This window comes from Capsella rubella, unplaced genomic scaffold (genome assembly GCF_000375325.1).
Source record: "Capsella rubella cultivar Monte Gargano unplaced genomic scaffold, Caprub1_0 scaffold_6, whole genome shotgun sequence".
Classification (NCBI taxonomy): domain Eukaryota; kingdom Viridiplantae; phylum Streptophyta; class Magnoliopsida; order Brassicales; family Brassicaceae; genus Capsella; species Capsella rubella.
The window spans coordinates 7,941,253-7,961,594 of NW_006238918.1; the positions used below are offsets into that span (position 1 = coordinate 7,941,253).

Sequence of the window (20,342 nt, forward strand, 5' to 3'; positions counted from 1 at the left end):
CAAGTGGTGTATAGAAGATACATATGTCCACAAATTAGATCACTTGTTCTAGACGAGTTTAGACACGTCACAAAGGGAACCATACACGTTAATATCGTCGATGTATATTTACTGTTGTTAAAGTTATGAATTGTTAACTGTCTTACCATTATTTTCGGATCATAAATACTTATGTTAACGCCTTGACTCATGATGATTCACAGTCGGAGTTTCAATCGAAAAGAAGAAGAAGAAAGAATTGGAAACACACAAATCGTTGTAGGAAACACATACACAGTACATATATAATTCAAAACACACACAAAAAGGGGCAAAAGAATATACAAAGGGTTTTTTGGGTTTTTTTGGGAATTTATGGCACAAAGGATGGATTGAAATGTATACTCTCTCATGTTACTTCTCTTATGCTGCATAGATATACGTACCGTAATCTTGACGCCGACCAAAAACATAAACAATAAAAACGAATTCCATATTTATATATATAAACATCCAAACTCTCTCTCTCTCTCTCTCTCTCTCTCTCTCTCTCTCTCCATCCACACGAATTGATGAGATTAATACAACTATGAATGTTGTCCAGGAGCATTACCGATCAGTCTGCATTGCTCTGGTAGCATAGTCGATATCACTTCTCCATGCAATGCAAACAGCTCTCCGTCTATACCACAACTGTCATGTGTATTTTTTCCCGCCTTTATCTTCACCGACTTCACCTGCAACAGTCATGCTTTTTATCAACTACACTCTCTACTCTAGACTTCTGAAACATATAATAGCATTGAGTTCAATCATATGATCAGCATTTCCTAGCTCATCCCGAGTTTCAGAAAAAGGAGAGCCTTGAGAGAGAGAAAAATTACCTTTACACACTCGACATATGGAAGAGAAAGATGTCGACCTGTTTGCAGAAGTATAAAAAACCTCAGTAACCTCAGTCTTCCACACCCATGAACCAAGATCATGTCCATTGTACCATCGTCATGTTCTGAATTGGGAGCCACCACTTGAGAACTCTGCACGGTCCGACAAGCATGGTTACAAACCATGATGCCGAGGAAATGCCCCTTTCTAGATACCCATTTATCTTCAAATCTTGGTGTCATGGTCTGCTTCCTCAGTCCTGTCTCTATATCCTCAGGAGGACCAGGCAGCTCGATTGAGTTTTCTAAATCCCAAGCAGATGGTTCAGAGTCCCACTTGGGTCCCGCATCCCAGATTGGACCCGGATCAGATACAGTAGATGAGATATCTTCCCTGTCATGGCCACCGGTATTCCCCCACGAACATCGCGTTGGAGGATCCTGCACGGATGTCAACCCCATCCATCCTTTATCCATTCTAGACTTTGACCTTGTCCTTGGCCAGTTAGGGGTTGTTGACTGTGATTGAGGATGAATAACCTCTGTCTCAGCTGTAATATCTTTTCTTCCAGAGGACATGCGTTTCATTTTAGGATCTATTCCACGGACATATTCAGATGGCTCGGTGCTGGCATGTGTGCTGCTACCCGTGTCTACTTCACCTACGCTTGGGGTCATTATGGAGTCGATACTTGACAAACTGGAGGCTCTAGGAAATCCATCTCTGCTTGATCTCCTCATTACATCCGTGTAGAGATCTTGTACATCCACAGCTTCCTTTTCAAGTCGAATTTTGCCTTCTGCATCCTCTTTTTGTGCCGGAAGATATTCCACTTCATAACTATACTTCGGCAAACACATGAACTTGAGGAATCCGGCAACAAAGTAACGCAAAGGACCAAACCGTTTTTGGTATTTTTCAGAGAGCTCCAAAACTGCAAATAGATAATGACAAGCAGAGTTAAAAACCATGGATTTAGTTATAGCAACTGAATGTCACAAACATTATACAGTATTCATGAAGGTACTGATATGTGCAAAGGAAATACTTCAATACAATAATCCTGATAGTCAAACACGAAACAGCATCCATAGCTTAAAAAAATACAAAAAGCACATCGGAACTGTTACGGAAATGGAGAAATATTTCCAGCCTTTTGTACAAGTTCAGTGTATTTTATTTCACTCCTAATATGTTTGAAAAACTAGGGGATTGTCAGCTTCTGACTCATCATCAGAAGAGTGCATATTCTGCAATATGCTATGAAATCAAGTGTCTTGGGAGTCAACATAGTTTCACACTGTTTTGATGAGATTATTTAAAAAGTAAACTCAAAAACTACAGCAAGGTCTAAATTCTCCTCTAAAATGCATGAAAGATCTAAACAGTTGGAAGAGACGGTGAACAAAACAAATTAGCCCAACTGTTTATCACCCATACAAAAAATCCCCACATGTATTCACTTACCATCACTGACAAAACCATAGTAGGACACAGTCATTCCAAAGTGTATAACACCGGTATGAATCCATTCAACAGCAAAGACATCAGTAGCTGTTAGACCACCCTATACAAAAAAAATTCCTTTAAGGTGAGAAAAAATTATTTAGCAGAAGCTAGCTAATGTTAGTGGCTGGTGAAAACAAAGCAGGGACCAATTAGGATTTTAGGTCGGTGTACCTTCACAATAGAGAGTGCTGCAGAAATGGGATCTCTTACACCAAGGACAGTCCAAACTAACGAGTTATCAGAACCAGCAGGTACTATTCCAATTGGGATAGAAACACCTTCTTTCTGATTGCTTCGAGTAAGAAGTCCATTAAGAACCTGCAATGTTGAAAAAAGGCAGGCCATGAGATGAGAGTTCATTCCAAGTAAATAGAATCTAGGAGATTTTAACATCACAAGCTGTATTTTGCATGCATCTTAGTCTACCTAAAGAGTTCTACATCGATTGAAAATTCAATAGTGAAAGTTCTCATGTATTTCAACTCGAGCAAGTGTTTCCCTATAAGATGCATCCCAAAGTCCTCGCTCTGGAGGATAAGAGTTACTAAACTCTTAAAATGGTTCAGAATGCTTGCAAAGTGGTGTGAGCACGCTGAAATAAGCCAATAAAGTCCCAATTCAAAACTAAAATTGATTCAGAAGTACATTAAGGCACCAGGGAAATGTAGTAGAGCAGATAAGAAACGTGAAGTATGGTATAACAAGAACATCACTTCTTGAAGTTAAATCCTAAAGACAATAGAAACAAAAAAGTGAGCATAGTTTAGGAAGGCTGATTATCACACCTCATTGATGATTCCATCACCTCCAACACAAATTATACCTAGAAAAATTATTCAGATCTCATAAGTAATAGTAATAGTAAATATGTAAGAAAAAATTATGCCTATTAGAAGTTAGATATGTGTAAAATAATATTATTCAGTGGTGGATCAAGCAGTGGTACCAACCGTCTGAGCACAAGTTAATGTCGACAGTGGAAGCTAACTCTCTCGCATGACCTGCTTTAGTTGTTTTGACAACCTCCAACTTAATTCCGGCCAGCTGTGACAGTGTTTATAAATATACACCCAAGCAAAGAAATACAAAGTTATTCATTTTAATATGCAAAATGGGATTGGAGAAATGGAAATGTTCTCCAGGGCATAGAAGATGTGGAAAAATTCATTCAAAACCTAAGTTCTATTAGTACCTAAAAGTGGAAAGTATTGTGAAGTTAGAAATGGTACCTTGAAAATTGGTTCCACTATATTGTGGAAAACTTTGATAGATCGTCCGTGCCCTGACCTAGGGTTTAATATGACAAGCATTTTAGGTGCACTCTTACACCTGAAGACCAACTCAGGAGGGGTATCAATTGGGACCGAAAATAACTCAGATGAAGCCTGTTTCTTTGAGACTAAAGGGTGTGGCAAACAGTTGATAAAACATTGTTGATCTCCAAAACTGGCCACCCATTGAACTGCTTCTTCTACTGTAGGAGCGACGAAGCGGAAATCCTTGCGGCTTCTCTTTGGTTTCGTAAAGCAAGAAAGACCACAAGAACCCTTTCCAATTGGGTAAGCATGCACAGTGAAATGCCTAAGACCAACATTATATGTCACCTAAAAAAGTTAACAAAACATAGATAAGTCTGCTGATTCAGTACATTCAATACACAGAGTTAGTTAGTTCATTGCGGGCCAGTCAATTTCAAGAGAAAGAAAAACCTACCGAGACAACATCATCAAGCTGTAGCATGTCAGAACCCCAAACCAACGCCCTGCTCGTAAGCTTTGCATCAGCTGCTTTCTTATTAGAGATATCCGTGGCAGATGGCTGTTGTATCTCTGTAGCATCTTTGCCACTTGTAGATTTTCTCTTATCCAACACAAGCTTCCCGGCATAAACAAGACTACCTAATAAATCAGATTTCTCATCCCCTCCACCGATATCAATCCGATGCTCATCAGGTTTTGGTTTCACCTGTGGATCATTAGTAACCTCACCACGTCTCGAAGATGCCTTCACTTTCTTGCTTCTCTTCTCAGGGAATACAACAGGAGATGACTGCTGAGATCCACCGGTAGCTATCTGAGAGCAAAAACCTAAACGTCTAAGCGACTGTTGTGCCTGAGGAATAGCTACTCTTAAAGAAGAATTCCGGTTCACGCCACTCTTCTGCATATCCGTAAGCTAATAATCTCTCTGCTCTCAAGTTCCGCGGACGAAACAGAGGATAAACAGTGATCGGGAGGCATACACAAAACAAAAACCCCTAAAAACACGTCGATGAGCACCAAAACAGAGAAACCCAATCAACCTCGTTCGAGCTGGTCAACGAACAGATTACAGAGGAGAATTGCCAATCCTATCCGTAGCTACGTACCAGATCTATCAACGCGTTTTTTCAAGAATTTTTTCCTGTAGCAAAATTCACACCATATCTCGATTTATATGCAGCATTTGAATCGGAATTGAATCAAAATAACAACACTACTCAACAGATCATGCGAAATCGCAAGCAAATGATAAACGAATCTGGGGAAGAAAAAAAGGAAACAAAGAGAAGATTAAGAGCTGCTTTAGAGCTATTTTCGTCTTACCTCTTCTAAGCTTCTCGGCGAGCAAAATAAAAATATAAAATGGAGAGAAGTGAAGCAAAAGTAACGCCGCCGGATCGGAGGATCTGAGAAGCGTCAGAATTGAAGAGAGGTGACGAAGAAAGAGATAGAGAGAGAGATAATGGCGGAGATGACTCGACTCGACTCAATTCGATTCGATTTCGATTGGATTCGACTCGACAGCTGAAACCTTATGGCCCCTCCCTTTCGGATTTTATTTCCACTACAGAACCTTTTTTTGGACTTCTATTTTTCCATTCTTTTATATTTTTTTAATTATCCCCCATTATTTTTTATTTGTTTGTTTTAAATTCTAACGTTTTTATTTCTATAGTTTTATTATTATTATACATTACTCGCTTTTAGCATGGTAATTTCTTTTTTACAATTCGTTTTATTTCTAATATAATTTTAATCTTAACATAATTTATTATATTTTAGTCGATAAAATTTTGAGTTGTCAAAGAAAATATAGATTAATTTCATGTTTATAGAAGTTTCAGAGTATCATGTTATTTTAAATTCATATATTATTCAATGCTACTATAAATATCTTATTTAGCTTAATTCAAATATATTATAACTTTTTAATCTTATTTATCATAGGAAACTATAAAAATTGATATGTCACATAAATTAACCTTTTTTTTGGTCAAACATAATTTAACCTCTTCTTATGGAAATGAAATATAAATTTTAAAAATGTGCATATATAAACTAAGCCAAAATCATGAAACGTTTTAGATACAATATCACACGTACATACCTATAAAATTAATATATGCTTTTATCTTGGCTTTTGAAAAAAAAGAGTATATTGGTGGTATATATCTTAAAAGTACATATATACGAAAAATAATGAAGTTACATTTAAAATACATAAACATATCTTAAAATAATATAATTCTAACTCAACTGAGTGACATAAACACTAGTGAATTTGTGATATATATAGAAATTACATAACATAATTTTTTTTGGTGGAAAAATAACATAACATAATTAAGAAATAATATAATTGTATATACAGAAAAATCAACACCTAAAAACACCGACTTTCACATTATATAGACATATCGGATTATATTATTTATATTATTTACAACATAAAAAAAAAAAAGAGAGTAATCCATTGAAAAATTAATAAGAAAGTCAACCACCGTTATACCAAATTTTAGATATGATACAGATATACTAATATTTGTTCTATTCTAACTTCTAAGTGATTGGTGGTGACGACGACAAACTAATTAATACGATATTTTTGTAGTTTACCATGTTTTTCTCACTACTACTACTTAGATAGATGCCGAATATTCTAAAATTATAATTAACAACTCCAAGAACAAAAAAAAATCTTAAAAATGGGTTATAGCTAATTAGCTGTCGATATATTTTTCCTACCTTTGATAAAACAATTAGCTTTCTTAGAAAAGGATGAAGCTATGTTAGTTGATAGTTTAGCTTAGTAATAATAACCTCATAATTTAAAAAGGCTGATTAGAGAAGGATTAGTGGGAGAAGTTGGTACGTAGATGGAAGCTGGCCCCGACCATACGCATAAACAAAAAAAATATATTAAAGCTGAAAGCCTAAAAAAACAAAGAAAAGTTGGAATGATTTGTTATATATAGTAATGGTTTGGTTCATTCAATTTAGAAATCGACCAACAGACAAGTGATGCTTCGTTTAGAAGAATTGGTTAAAGAGCATCTTCTTCTTCTTATTATATAAAAAAAGCTTGGGGGACATCTAAAGCCATTATTGCTTTATTAAGGGGATTATATACTTTGTAATACTAAATTAAATAAAGAATTAACGATAATGATGCAATTAATTCTTGGGTGGGAATATTCATAGCACTTTCATATATACTAGAAGATTGTAACACGTCTTCTTCTGTAGATCTTTTGACAACAAACAAATAAAAACCACACATCTTTTGTAAAGTTATAAAGATGATTAGCTTCTTCTTCTTTTTTCCTTTTTAGTAAGGTCGCTTCATGTTGTCCCTAAGGCCTAAGCTGCAATATCATCCAAACACAGCCTCATCTCTTTGACAAACCTTCCGAGTTCAACGAGTTTGGTAGAAATGAAAAGCGCCGCACACATATTAGCAATTTCAGGCTCTCTTTCCAGATACACAGCTCAGATGAAAGAACCTTGTCAACAATCTAAACTGTAATAAACAAACATTGTATTTGTATGTATCCTCAAGGTGAAAAATATTATATTCTCGTATGCAATAAATCATGTACTATGTTGGTTAGTTGCGAAATATGTAACCAACATCTTTGATTAAGCAAATTAAAGAATAACAAATTAAAATATATAGCATATAAAGGTTTCCACCTAGTGATGATGGGTCATAAGGTTCAAGGCCCATTTCATTATCTAATAAGTAGAGAGGGGGATATCGACAAAGGCAATACAAATTAGCCGGGTCATCTCACAATGCTCTTGGCTTGAAGACAGAAAGCTTCACCTTGTACTTGACTTGGACCACACGCTTGTTCACACCATTAGAGCTTCAATGCAGACCAATCTTGTCCATTTTTCCGAATGTAAGAAGAAGAGAAATGAGAAAGGACCAGATTCCTCAAACGATGTTCACTAAGGGTTCTTTAGTGACTTGGTCGTTAAAAGAGTTGGATTTAGTTGATGTGAGGCCGTTGCTAAAAGAGTCCTCTTATGGATCAAGCGCAAAGCTGAGGCTGTAGTTTGAATGAATTGTTGTTTTTCTGTTTCTTTTTGTATCAGAGGTATATTTAGGCGTTTTGAAATGTAATGTGGTTCTTAGATGGTACTTACAGAAGATTTAGTCACAATAAAGATGTTTCTGGTTCTAACAAGTTTTAGTGAGACGGAAACATATATAATGAGATAGACAAGAGTAAGAAGCATAAATGGGTCGGTTAAGCTCAAGCTCAAGCTCAAGCTCAAGAAATAGACATTTTCATTTTCGGATAAGAACATAACTTTCTAATCCATTTTACTACTACAGTGTTACGTTTATCTAGAAAGTTCTAATGAATTCGGATCGGGTAGGGATGGGGTGACCCGACAAAAACATTGCACGCATTGGCCAAACAAAATCGGATTAAAGAAACAATTAAATCGAACGAAAGAGAAGGACCCAAATATACAAAAAAAGCAAAAACCGTTTCGGCTTTGATAGTGTCCTTCGTCTTTAAAGCAGCGTGTCTTCACCGACCTGCGAGTCCTAAGGATCATACATGGTACCTGGGCTTTGAGCTTTCCGTCAAAATCCTTCTCAAGGGTTGTCACCGATTCGACGATTCTCACTCTTACATCCGAAAGTTTCAGTCTTTTCTCTCGCACCGTTTCATATACCCGTCTCCAAGGTTTTGCATTTCGTCGCTGTAAAGTGTTTGTCTCTGTTCTCTCTTAGTTTTAATCTCCTTTGATGGAAAGTTCGTCGTAGTAAGGATGGTTCTAGGTTAATATTTCCATCTATGGCGATTCAAAGCTTTGACCTATCCTGGTTAGAGAGCATTTTTTTCTAACCAAGAAAAATGAAAGCTTTAACCTTTTTTTGTTTGTTTGGTTGAAACGTTACAGGGTATATAACTCAGAATGGAGGATTCCAATGGGAAAGTGAAAATTTCGGGTAGAAAGAGGTTGAGGAAACCTAAGACTCTGGAATTTGTTGGATGGGGTTCGAGAAATCTCATTGAGTTTCTTCAGTCACTTGGTAGAGATACCACAAACAAGATATCCGAGAATGACGTTACTGCGATTATCATGAGTTATATCCGCCAGAAAAACCGTGAAACTCCTTCGAAGAAGAAGAGAAAGCTGGTAGCTTGCGATGAGAAGTTGCGTTTGCTTTTTGGGACTCCGAGGATCAATATTATCAAAGTCCCTGATTTGGTAGAGAAGCATTATCTAGACTATCAGGACGACTCAGACTTTGATTTTCTATACGCTTCAGAGGATGATAAACAACAGAGGCCGTCTCCTTCAGATAAGGTGGCTAAACGAGCCAAGCAGGTTGTGCAAAAGCCTAAAGGCACCTTTGCTGCAATAGTGAGCGATAATGTGAAGCTTTTGTATTTGAGAAAGAGTTTAATCCAGGAACTAGCAAAGACTCCTGAAACTTTTGAGAGTAAAGTGGTCGGGGCTTTTGTGAGGATCAAGAATCCCTGTCAGCTTGTTCACGTGACAGGTAATTTTCATCTGAATCCTGGTACCTGTACATAGCATAGTTGAACGAGTCAAGCATCAACATGCAGTGTTTCACTCCAAGAACTCAAGTTCTGTAACTTTTTAGATTTGTCTGAGATTGAGTCCTATTCATTTGTGACTTATTTTAACTATGCTACCACTAATCGCATCTCTTAGATTTTCAGGTTCATCAAATATATTTGATCTGTTAACTCCTCTTTCCTTTTTTTGATTTCCTGTTAAGTAGGTGTGAAGGAGGGAAATCCGATTGATGGTAATCTTCTTCAGGTTACAAATTATTCCTATTATCTAGAAGATGTTGCTACCTCTTCCCTATCAGATGATGATTTTTCTCAGGTAAATTCTCAGAACTATGGTTCTACTTTTGTGCTTCTTATCATTGACAATGTAAGGCAGAAATTTAGTCTAGATGAAATTGATTGAAGCTTAATATCCTTATATATTTTCTATGTGATACTGAATAGTGTGCAAGACCTTTCTTTCTCCCTCTGAACCGTAATTTGCTTGTTTGTCTGTTTCAGACAGTAAGTCCTCAGGTAGCCATGTGTCTATAGAAGTGGCTATATATGGACTGATCTAATTTTGTATTTATCTGAAAATGTACATTTACTATCTTATGCAGTCTATCTTGTTTAGATAATGGCTAGTCACAACTTTGATTTTACTTGACAGATACTGCTTCCTGTTTATGATTTATAATAGCTTTACGTTACCTTTTGCAGGATGAATGTGAGGAATTTCGTCAGAGAATAAAAAATGGCTTTGCTAAGAGACCTACAGTTGTAAGTTTCTTTTTCTATTAAGTAGCTAATGGTACCTTATATCGCAGCCTTGTTGTCTATAGAGCTTTCTCTAGAAACATATATATTGCTCGACATTTACTCTTACATTACTCCCCATACTGTTGATGCTATTGCTTCTGATTTGTTTAAGTTCTCTAATCAAAATCCACTTTAACCATGAACAGGTGGATATGGAAGAAAAGGCTCGAAGTTTGCATGAAGATGTGACAAAACATGTATGTTGCTAAATTTACTCTCTATTTGACATGATATCATATATTTTTCCCCATTCATTACCGCATATCTTCTTTATCTCACATTTGGAAGTGACAATCAAAATAACGCTTTAGATGATCAATCAAATCCTGGTTATTGTGTCTAATTGTATCTGAAAGCTGCAAACTTTCATCCAGTAAAAATGGTATCAGTTTGTATTCCCATATCTAACTCTCAACTTTTTGTGGGTGTCTTTTAGTGGCTTGCAAGAGAACTTGTATTGTTACAAAGGCTTATTAATCGGGCTAATGAAAAGGGATGGAGAAGAGAATATCCTTTCATAATCATTATCACTTTTATATATTTCTAGTAAAGAATTACTATTGGGGAAGTATAGTGATCCTCTTTCTATATTTTTCCTTGACTTCTTAGCTATTACACTATCCCAGTATCTGGAAAGAAGAGAGCTTCTTGAGAATCCAGAAGAACAGTTGAGGCTATTGCATGAAGTTCCTGAAGTTGTTGCAGAAGAACTTGAGCCGGAGAGAGTAGATGATGATAGAAATATAGAAAATGACCTCACTGTACCAAACCCTGAGGCTTTCACGGAGGCTCATCAAAGTGTCGAAGAAAAACAACCGAGTGATTCACTCGTTTCTAGTGTCCAGAAAACTTTAGAAAATTCGGAGCTTCTTAAGAATTCGGAAGACCAATTTAGGTTGTTCCGTGAAGTTCCTGAATTTGTTGTCGAAGAACTTGATCCTGAGAATGTAGATGACGATGAGAACAGAGAAAATGACTTCATCGTACCAAAGCCTGATGCTGCCACTGAGGTTAATCAAAGTGACGAAGACAAACAAGTGAGTTATTCACCAGATTCTAGTGTCCAGAAAACTCTAGAAAATTCGGAGCTTCTTGAGAATTCGGAAGACCATTTGAGGCTGTCCCCTGAAGTTCCTGAAGTTGCTGTCGAAGAACTTGATCCTGAGTATATAGATGATGATGAGAAGATAGAAAATGACTTCACTGTACCAAAGCATGATGCCTCCACTGGGGCTGATCAAAGTGAAGAAGAAAAACAACTAAGTGATTCACCAGATTCTGGTATCCAGACAACTCTAGAAGTTTTGAAACTTGGTGATAAAGAAGACCAACCAATATGTACTGCTTCTGAAGGTTCGTCCATCCTTTGTAACTTCAATTTATCTAGAGGACTTATATTCATCATTTCATTCTTTTATTGTTTTGTTGGCTGGATCGAACCATGTCTTTCTGACTTGTTTGTTCTTAATAGTTGACTAGATAGTATCCAAGAAGTTACAGGGACCCGTATTTTTGTTTGTGTGAATTGCAGGTAACAAGGATCTCCATGAAGATGTATTCGAGCCCCCAGAAAATTGCATCACACAGAACAAAGACTGTCTCCCTGAAGGAGAGATAAATAGAAAAGTCACTCAACAGCAGTCAAGTATTCCTGTGATTGATCTGTCTAACCTCCCAGAGATTATCGAATTGAGCAGCGATGATGATGATGATGATGACAAAGACAATCAAGCTTACCAGAACTATGATCCAAAGAAGGTGATGTGGTTCTATGAGCTCCCTAAAGGTAAAACACATGGACCATTCTCTCTCACACAACTCAAAGAGTGGTACGACGAAGAGTACTTTGATGAAGTTCCAGATTTCAAAGTATGGAGGACAGGAGAGAGTGCAGTCTTAGTGGCCAAACTTCTGCCGTACATCAAAACCTAATGGAAGAACTTGTGAAAGCTCAGATTATCAGTTTAGAAAGTGTGCAGTTTCAAAACAAAATTTGTTTATTTAATCAAAAACAGTTGTTGCAGAACTTAGTGTACATGATGCAAAGATATTCTGACTTTTGTTATTAAAAAAATAAATGCCTCCTCTGAAAATCCAATGAAGCATAATTGTTAAATTGAAAGATTCCTTAAAACTATAATGAAGTTTAACAGAAAAAAAAAAACTATAATGAAATCCTAATTGTTGTTGCAAATAGTAACAAAAATAAATAGTGTAGTATTTAATTTTATTTTGTTTGCAGAGTAAAACATATATATAAAACCCAGAGGTCAGCACAACACTTACCAGTCCAGGAATTAAAAAACTGAAAGAGACAGAGAGATAAAAGGGAGAAAGAGAGAGATTGCTTGAAGAAGACGACGAAGACAAAGGAGGAAACTTTCTTCTCATTTCAATTAAAAAAACCATTTTTTTCTGTTATCTCTCTGGGTTTTTCGTTGTCGTGTGATTGCGCAATTGGTTCTTTGATCATTTGCTCGCAATCATTACTAATTTCTTCTAAATCAACACGCTCAATTTCATATTTTTTCTTAGAAATTTCCTCGCTTTTGGGGTTTTGGTTGTTCCTGTTTCATTCGTGAGATTGAATTGCTTAAACGCTCAGATGAGATCATGAGAATTAGGAAGAACAGAAGAGCGGAAATTAGAGTTCTTTGTTCCAGTTTTTGGGGATTCGATTGGGATTTACTCAGCTTCGAGTGAGGAGCTGAAGATGGAGAATGGCCATGAGGAGAGATTGGCCGAGAAGTTTTCTGGTTTTGGACTTGAAGGTTCTTCTTGCTCGCCCGAGAATGAGTTTAAGAACGACAACTTGTTTCAGGTCATCAAAGCTGTTGAAGCAGCAGAAACCACCATCAAGGAGCAGGTCTGGTTCTCTCTTTGTGTCTTTATTTGAAGTTGTTGCTTTTCTCGGTCATTCTATATAGAGGATTCATCTCTCGTTTTGCCACTCCAAGACGATGGTTTTTGTTTGTCACTCGAAGTAATTTGGCAAATCTAAGACTGTGTTTTTCTACTCTTAGCAGGTTGAGGAGAATAGCCGTTTAAAAGCTGAACTTCAGAGAAGTGCTCTGGAACTGGCTAAATATGTAAGTAAAAGAAAAGAGAGTATATGTTCGATCTTTCTGATTACTTGCAATCAGATATATGTATTTGGCAATTAGTGATGAACCTTTTTTAGCTATAATGATAGTTATTTTTTTGATCATTTGGTGAAATTGTGATTTATATGGTTATCTTGCTTTTGTTCTCCATCTTGCCTAGAAATCAGATGAATCCTTACGCCAAACATCTAATCTTGGAGATCAGTCAAATACTACCACTGTTTCCCCTTTGGTTCACCCACCAGTTGACTGGAAGCAGAGTGTGATCAAGGCTTCGGATACTGATTCATCAGGCATGCTGGTTGTTCACTCCCATGTGAATGCTAATGGAGAAGAAGCTACTCTGAGTAATCGTTTTGAAAGCCACTCTGAGGGAAATTTAAGTAATGGCATTGTCAGAGAAACTATAAATGGTGCTGGTCCCTCTCAACTTGATTCTTCATTTTCTCCAATGAGGTACTGAAACTAAATTCACAACTCTGCTGGGTGTTAAAATTACTTGTAAAGCTTTTGGTATAGACGAACTTCCACTGTCACAAAGTGTATAATTCTTGAGATCTGATATCTGCTAGAATGGGGTTGGAAGGAGAGCATACAGCACACATCAACTCATATGCTCATGGATCTATGCCAGTTGATGAAGTTAATAATTCAGGCAGTGCATGGAAGCAGGTATCCATCAGTCTAACCACGTCAAGGTTTTCCTGGTGTAAATAAAAAACTGTTTACCTGACTATGTACCTATTCAGGACCTCATTCACAAAGTCCAGGAGCAGGAACACGAAATTTTGCAGTTGAGGAAATATCTGACTGACTGTTCCATTAAGGTGAGTCCTATTCGACACGGGATATTGCTAGTCATTATTGGGATGTTATGTTACTTACTTTGTGGTTCTTAGGGATTTGTTTGTGATTGAGTCAGGCTTCTTTTGTTGCTTATGTTTTTTCTCTAGTTTTTTGCCCTTTATAAGTGAACTGAACAAGAAATGAAAATCATCTATGGTTTGGATTAATAAAAGTTTGTCATAAACAGAGTAGGATTTTCATGGGAAAAGATAGATTTGCTGCTACTTAGAGAGACCTGCAAATATGTTACCCCGTTTCATCGGAGAAGCGGCAAGCTCCTATTGATCCAAACGAAATATTATTTCTTAAGTGATTTTTATGTTCTCTTAGAAAGGGCACAAAACAAGAGCAAAACCCTAAACAATCAGCTCAATCACTAATAAAGCCAAGGCAACCATAAGAGTAAAATGACATAATAAAATCTGTTGTCTTTTATGTTTGCTGTTGGTTCATCCCTTTGCATTCTTGGTTAATTTTATGCTAAATCAGCTGACTAACACTTTAGGTGTTTTTTAGGAAGCCCAAATTCGCAATGAAAAATATATTTTGGAAAAGCGAATTGCCTACATGCGTCTGGTTGGCCTTTCCTTTTTTCCTTTCTTTCATATATCTGTTTTTCATCTCGCACTCAATCTATTTAATTTAATTTCTTGGAAGCTCAAAGATTCTTGGTTGTGTAACCAGGCATTTGATCAACAGCAACAAGATCTTGTTGATTCTTCATCAAAAGCTCTCTCTTACAGACAAGAGATAATTGAGGAAAATGTACGCCTAACATATGCTTTACAGGTATTACTGTCTTGTGTATGTGGAAATACGACAATAGTTGTCTGTCTTCTGGCATACTCCTTAATTTCTCATTTCTATTTTCTTTGGTAACCTATTTTGGCTGAAGACCATAAATTATCCTCAATTTCCATCAACTTGTTACCAAATGTTCATGGTTCAGTTTTCAGACGACGATTTGTCGCTCGCCCAACTCACGTTCATCATATTTTTTGGATAACTACATAGTGCATTTTGTGTCTGTATATATTTTTGCAAAGTCTGGTTAATTTTAAATCGAAGCCAATGTGCCTTTTTCGTTTTCTTTCCAGGATACACAGCAAGAGAGAACTGCATTTGTATCATACTTGTTACCTCTTTTATCGGAGTATTCTCTCCAACCACAGATTTCTGATGCTCAGTCTATTGTTAGCAATGTGAAGGTCAGATCCAAAATCTAAAGTGCTGTCTCTTCCTATCTTTTATCTTTTTGTTATAACTTGTACTGGATTCTTACCTTTCTTGTTTTTTCATTCAATTGTAAATTTGGACCATCTCTAGCGCCTGTTAGTTTGAGAGATTTTGTTCCATTGTATTAGACTTGACTTCAAAAGAGCGGTACAGCATTCTTCCGTGGAAATCTTTCAATTTCACATCCGTCGAAATTCAGGAACTATGATATATGTAAAAAATATTTCTTGTAAAAGCTCTATTGATGGAATGATGGCCTTTTGTTTTGCCTTTTGCATTGCCTCTCAGGGGGATATTTAAAAACTGTGCTTGTTTTTAGTTCCCTACGGAAATGGCCATGACTTGAAGTCTCTTTCAGTGAATTTATGGGGTATCCTCTATCGAGGATTTGAACTTGATTGACCTATTTTTGAGCTTCATGGATACGGAAGCATACACATTTGTTGTCTTGTCTGTGAAACCTAGAATTGATGTGGAGTCATGGAGAAAAGAACATAGAAAATTGGGATAGGAAGTGAATTGACTGATTAGTTATCATACCCCATTTAATTTAATTGAAATGTAGAATAATCTTGCAGTCTTTTCTGTTAAAACTAGCGAATAACGTTTACAGCTATTGTCTTTTTATTCAGGTTTTGTTTAAGCATCTTCAAGAAAAGCTCCTTCTCACTGAGGTATGTTATCCGGGTATGGGCTTATCTGGTGCTAAATATCAGTGTCTGCTTCATCTTATACTGCAGTTTATTCCTGGCATTCAATCGGCTGAATTGCCTACTGACCTATGATAGATGCTTGTTTCTGACCTTTTCTGGTACTAGACAAAGTTGAAAGAGTCAGAATATCAGTTAGCACCTTGGCAGTCAGATGTGAACCACCCAAATGATTCCCCTTTGGCTCCATTACGCTCAGCTGGTGTAGCGTTTACCCACTCCGTACGTTCATATTCCTCAGTGTCATATCATAAGCTTGAATTGAATCTTAAATTATTTCTTGTGTTTCCACCAGACAAAGGATTCCCTGTATTCCCATGATCACACAGCCTTAGACTGGAATTTGCAGCGCCAGCATCAAGATGAGCCAAGTAATGCAGCTGTGAGGAATTACCATCTTGATGAGTCTAGTACGTTTTCACCTCCTGTTAACAGGTGAGTTTTCCCTGCAAAGACTGCTATCCAAACTATATGCAAACTAAGTGCACCCACTCACAATTTTATGAAGTCTACACATGTAGTTGCTAGAGCATTGTATTTATCTATAGCCCTTTTTCTGTTGTTGACTCTTGACTCTTAAACTTTTCTGACAAGTTATTTGATTTAATTTGGCTATGACTCTTGACTCTGACTATTGGCTCTTGACTGGTAAATCACGCTAACAAGTTAATTGATTTAATTAGCTATGACCCTTGACTCTGACTTTTAATTCTTGACTTGTATAACACGCTGACACATTATTTGATTTAATTTGGCAAAGACTCTTGACGCTTGAGTCTTTCTTGTTGACTCAGAAATTCCTTGTTCTAAGCCAATAGTTGGTATTCATCTTCTGCACTTTTGAGTGTTCACCAGCTTTGCCCTATGCTTACATTTTCTAACTTCCTGTTTGCTCTGGGCGATATGATGATTTCAATTCTCAAAAGTATCAGATTAGTCATAGGCCTAATAAGGTGCTGTTCTTCTTTATGTGTGTTAGTTCTTGATCTCACATGAAGTGCCAGATCATTTAACTTCGTCTTTTTATTTTCTGTTTTTACCTTTTTAAGTATGGTTATATAAAAATTTCGTAGAGCACTCCTGGTTGTATGCATTGTAGTTATTGATAAATATTTTGTTGGAATGTTGAACATAGTTTAATGATTAAGTGTCTCGTGTGTACCAGTCAGTCGGCAGCCTTTGAGATGCATGTGCAACCAGGTACGAGTGTGGACGACTCTCCTGGTATGAAGCAAGTAAATGAAACTCCATCCAAGCATGTCCAATTTCGTGAGCCTATTAGCAAGACGGTGGTGGACGCTGCCCAGAATCCGTCATATGTGTCTGCGTTTGATGATCCAAGCTCCTCGAATTCTCCTCTTTTATCCCCTGTTCTTGAAGAACCTTCTTCCTCCTTCTCTGAGGGTAATGACTAATAATACTATTTTCAATATAGTCTTTCACTTGTCTCAATATTTTGAACCTCTGTTGACAGCTGGGGATGATGACCCGTTACCAGCTATAGAGGACCTCCAAATTTCAGGAGAACCTTATCCTGGACATGAGCTTCAGGCTTGTGGTTACTCCATTAATGGAACAACAAGTTGTAATTTTGAGGTGTGTACTGGATAGAAAATAGAATCGCTTTCTTATTTAGTTGAATTGAATCTAATCTATCTTCTTCTCTTCTTTAATTTTTCAGTGGGTATGTCATCTAGAAGATGGATCTGTGAATTATATTGATGGTACACTACATTCCCCTCCTGCTGACCATATCTTTATCTTCAAATTTGATCGGTCCCTTTTATTTCTTATAACCTTATGTGGAAATAAGAATTTAGTCATTAACGAACTTCTAATGCAGGAGCAAAGCAGCCAAATTACCTTGTCACTGCTGATGATGTTGAATTGTATCTTGCTATTGAAGTTCAGCCTTTGGATGATAGGAACCGAAAGGTTAATGTCTTTTTGAATGAATGAGGTTATGAAGTTATATGTTGAATAGTTATCTTCTGTGGATAGTGAGGATTAGGATTGTGGTATACTAGTTCATGCTAAAATCTTGTCGGGGGACAGATCTGCTTTTGGATTAAGTACGAATATGATTTAAGAACTGTGTTAGATGTGCTTACACTGTTGTTTTCTTCTGCTGACTGTTTTTTTAGGTTTTATCCATGTGGTTTGCATTATTCATTTGCTACTTTCTGATTTCAGGGGGAGCTTGTGAAGGTTTTTGCCAATGATAATCGCAAGATCGCTTGTCGTAAGTTTATCCACTTACTTAAAGAATCATCTTTTTGAGTTCCTATAAAACTAGGCTACTTGTCAGTTTACATCTTGATATTAAGATGTTAAAGTCTTTAATGCTCGCTGAGCTGTCGCTGGTTGGTTGTGTAAGAGAAAGTGGTTCCCTTAAATCTGAAGCATTCTTTAAGAACTTCAAAATATTTATTGTCAGACCTCAAGATAACAGTAATCCTCTTTTATTCTTACAGATCCAGAGATGCAGAGCAATATAGAGAAGACCCTTCATACTGGTCATGCTTCATACAAAGTTTCCCTTGCGGTATAACAGTTGCCATTTCAACTCGTATATTTTTGGCTATGTATTCACTGGTTTATCTTGGATTAATCTTTCACATGCATGTGGCTTTGAACAGGCTGGTTACGTGGATATATGGGAAGCAGCTACGTTATCTATTAAGAGAGAAGGCTACAGCATCAAGTGCAATAGCGATCTCACAATTTCGGAAAAATTCTCAGCTTCCACTGCTGTAAGACTTATGCCTTATTTGCTTCTGTCCTTTTTTGTCATAACATAAATCTCGCTTGTCTGTGAAACGTGTGGTGGTGTGCGTATGGAGGAATGTGCAGCTTTGCATGCCGAAAACGTTCTTTGACAAGTTATGAACTTATGATGCATGCGTATTTCATTTTAATGTTAAGAAATAAGAAAGCTTCTGTAAGCAATAAGGCTTATCCCATTTTATAAGTTAGAATTTTAGAGGCGCTGAATAAATATTTTCAACATTTTGTTACTTCCTAAACAGAATTGTGTCTTACATGCATGTCCATTAAGCATACTGTAGCGAAACCAGTTTTTGTTTTCAGCAGATTCTTCATGTTTTTTTTTTTTTCCAGCAGTTTCTTTAAGTGGTTTTAGATAAATAGAGAAGGCAACGAGTTTTGAACTAATATTAAAAAATCCTTCTTGTGATACCTCTTTAGGTAACAATTCCGTTTGGGCAACCTGCAGACCTAGTTGTCATAGGTTCTGATGGTAGTGAGTATACTTTACGAACAGATAATGGATCGACAGACCTAATTGGGTAAGTAAACTTCGCTTTCTTTCAAAGAGAAATGTAGACCATAAGAATGCTTCGATGTTGATGAGCCTGACAAAACTTATTTCGGTTCCTGAGTCTTAGTGAATTTAAAAGCCCATCTGTATCAATCAGCATATGCATCTTAGCCTGGTCAATTGGGTTGTGAGCTTGTCAGAAACTTGATCCTGATCAATCAGCATATGCTTGGTCCTACGATCTTGTACTAGATTCTAGATCTATGAATCTCAATAGGATTAGACACTAAAGTGTAGGTGATATATATCACACTATAATCCAGTAAATTATATGGTCTTGACTCTTGTGTGTTCATATTGTTTGTTATATGTCTGTTGAATACTCCACTCTAAGCTTTTGATCTTCTGTTATCTTTGGCAGCTCAAGAGATGAAATAGTACTCACCCTGAGATTGTTTATCAAGAGGGTAAATGTTTTTAAAAACAGTAAATTTATTTGATCACTTTAGTTACAATCTCTAGAAGACAAAAATTGTAGTTCCCATAAACTAGAGAAAATTGTACTAAGGCTCCAAGCTTCATGTCTAGAAAAGCAATTGCTGATTAATTTGGTTTGCTTATTCGTTGCAGGCTCTGCAGAGGAAGAAGGGAAAGAAGAGAGTATTTTTGTTTAACAAATGAGACTGTATATAATATATATTTTTTTTTGGCTCTCTGCCTTTTGTTAGCTGCAAATCAGTTAGTTATTTATAAGGCCTTGTGACACCATTTATTCATGAGAAATATCAGTCTTTGTTTATATAAAAATTAAGTTACATTTGATCTCACTACAAATATCACTGTTCTGCAGTCACATTACATTCTGTTTTAAAACACGGAACATCACTCTCACAGATTTACGTGTTAACCTTCCATACAGGGAAATATTTGTAAACGACCGGAGGAGAAGTCACTAACTCATCCTTAAGGCTTAAGCTCCACCCACCAACAGTGAAAATCCTATCTAACATACATCCGTGACCGTGCACCGTAACTATCTTGGAGCTGGTTTGTCCAAACAAAGTAACCATATCTTCTAATTTTGGTCAGATTGGAGTCATCTGGACAAGTGACTATATAATATGAATTTTATCTGTATTTATTCAATACTTTATATACAA

At 36.6% G+C, this 20,342-nt stretch overlaps 3 protein-coding genes across 6 annotated transcripts; 2 read left to right on the forward strand and 1 right to left on the reverse strand.

The window, feature by feature from the left end:
* Nucleotides 1-283: 283 nt before the first annotated feature.
* Nucleotides 284-5,194, reverse strand: LOC17884649 (sphingoid long-chain bases kinase 1). 2 transcript variants are annotated; one of them, XM_006286390.2, is made up of 9 exons: nucleotides 4,959-5,194; nucleotides 4,087-4,776; nucleotides 3,603-3,977; nucleotides 3,324-3,417; nucleotides 3,159-3,196; nucleotides 2,545-2,691; nucleotides 2,332-2,431; nucleotides 864-1,798; nucleotides 284-716 (listed from the first exon to the last, which is right to left on the reverse strand). In XM_006286390.2, exons 2-9 carry the CDS (start codon nucleotides 4,537-4,539, stop codon nucleotides 567-569), a joined length of 2,292 nt encoding a protein of 763 aa, XP_006286452.1. In that variant the 5' UTR covers nucleotides 4,540-4,776; nucleotides 4,959-5,194; the 3' UTR covers nucleotides 284-566. The 2 variants fall into 2 exon arrangements, with proteins under 2 accessions (XP_006286452.1, XP_023635985.1); XM_023780217.1 differs by having other exon boundaries at nucleotides 675-763.
* Nucleotides 5,195-8,098: 2,904 nt separating this feature from the next.
* LOC17881660 (uncharacterized protein At5g08430) lies at nucleotides 8,099-12,104 on the forward strand. Of its 3 annotated transcripts, none has more exons than XM_023781873.1 (8): nucleotides 8,099-8,366; nucleotides 8,559-9,165; nucleotides 9,412-9,521; nucleotides 9,908-9,967; nucleotides 10,153-10,203; nucleotides 10,443-10,513; nucleotides 10,623-11,359; nucleotides 11,538-12,104. In XM_023781873.1, exons 2-8 carry the CDS (start codon nucleotides 8,574-8,576, stop codon nucleotides 11,936-11,938), a joined length of 2,022 nt encoding a protein of 673 aa, XP_023637641.1. In that variant the 5' UTR covers nucleotides 8,099-8,366; nucleotides 8,559-8,573; the 3' UTR covers nucleotides 11,939-12,104. The 3 variants fall into 3 exon arrangements, with proteins under 3 accessions (XP_023637641.1, XP_023637639.1, XP_023637640.1); XM_023781871.1 differs by having other exon boundaries at nucleotides 8,099-8,359; XM_023781872.1 differs by having other exon boundaries at nucleotides 8,099-8,341.
* A 225-nt stretch (nucleotides 12,105-12,329) lies between these two features.
* Nucleotides 12,330-20,004, forward strand: LOC17882567. The gene is made up of 21 exons (XM_006287088.2): nucleotides 12,330-12,872; nucleotides 13,033-13,095; nucleotides 13,271-13,566; nucleotides 13,683-13,782; nucleotides 13,860-13,937; nucleotides 14,473-14,532; nucleotides 14,641-14,745; nucleotides 15,054-15,164; nucleotides 15,825-15,866; nucleotides 16,011-16,124; nucleotides 16,198-16,337; nucleotides 17,068-17,306; nucleotides 17,377-17,498; nucleotides 17,584-17,626; nucleotides 17,746-17,837; nucleotides 18,096-18,144; nucleotides 18,377-18,447; nucleotides 18,542-18,655; nucleotides 19,110-19,210; nucleotides 19,604-19,649; nucleotides 19,813-20,004. Exons 1-21 carry the CDS (start codon nucleotides 12,720-12,722, stop codon nucleotides 19,861-19,863), a joined length of 2,190 nt encoding a protein of 729 aa, XP_006287150.1. The 5' UTR covers nucleotides 12,330-12,719; the 3' UTR covers nucleotides 19,864-20,004.
* Nucleotides 20,005-20,342: the final 338 nt, after the last annotated feature.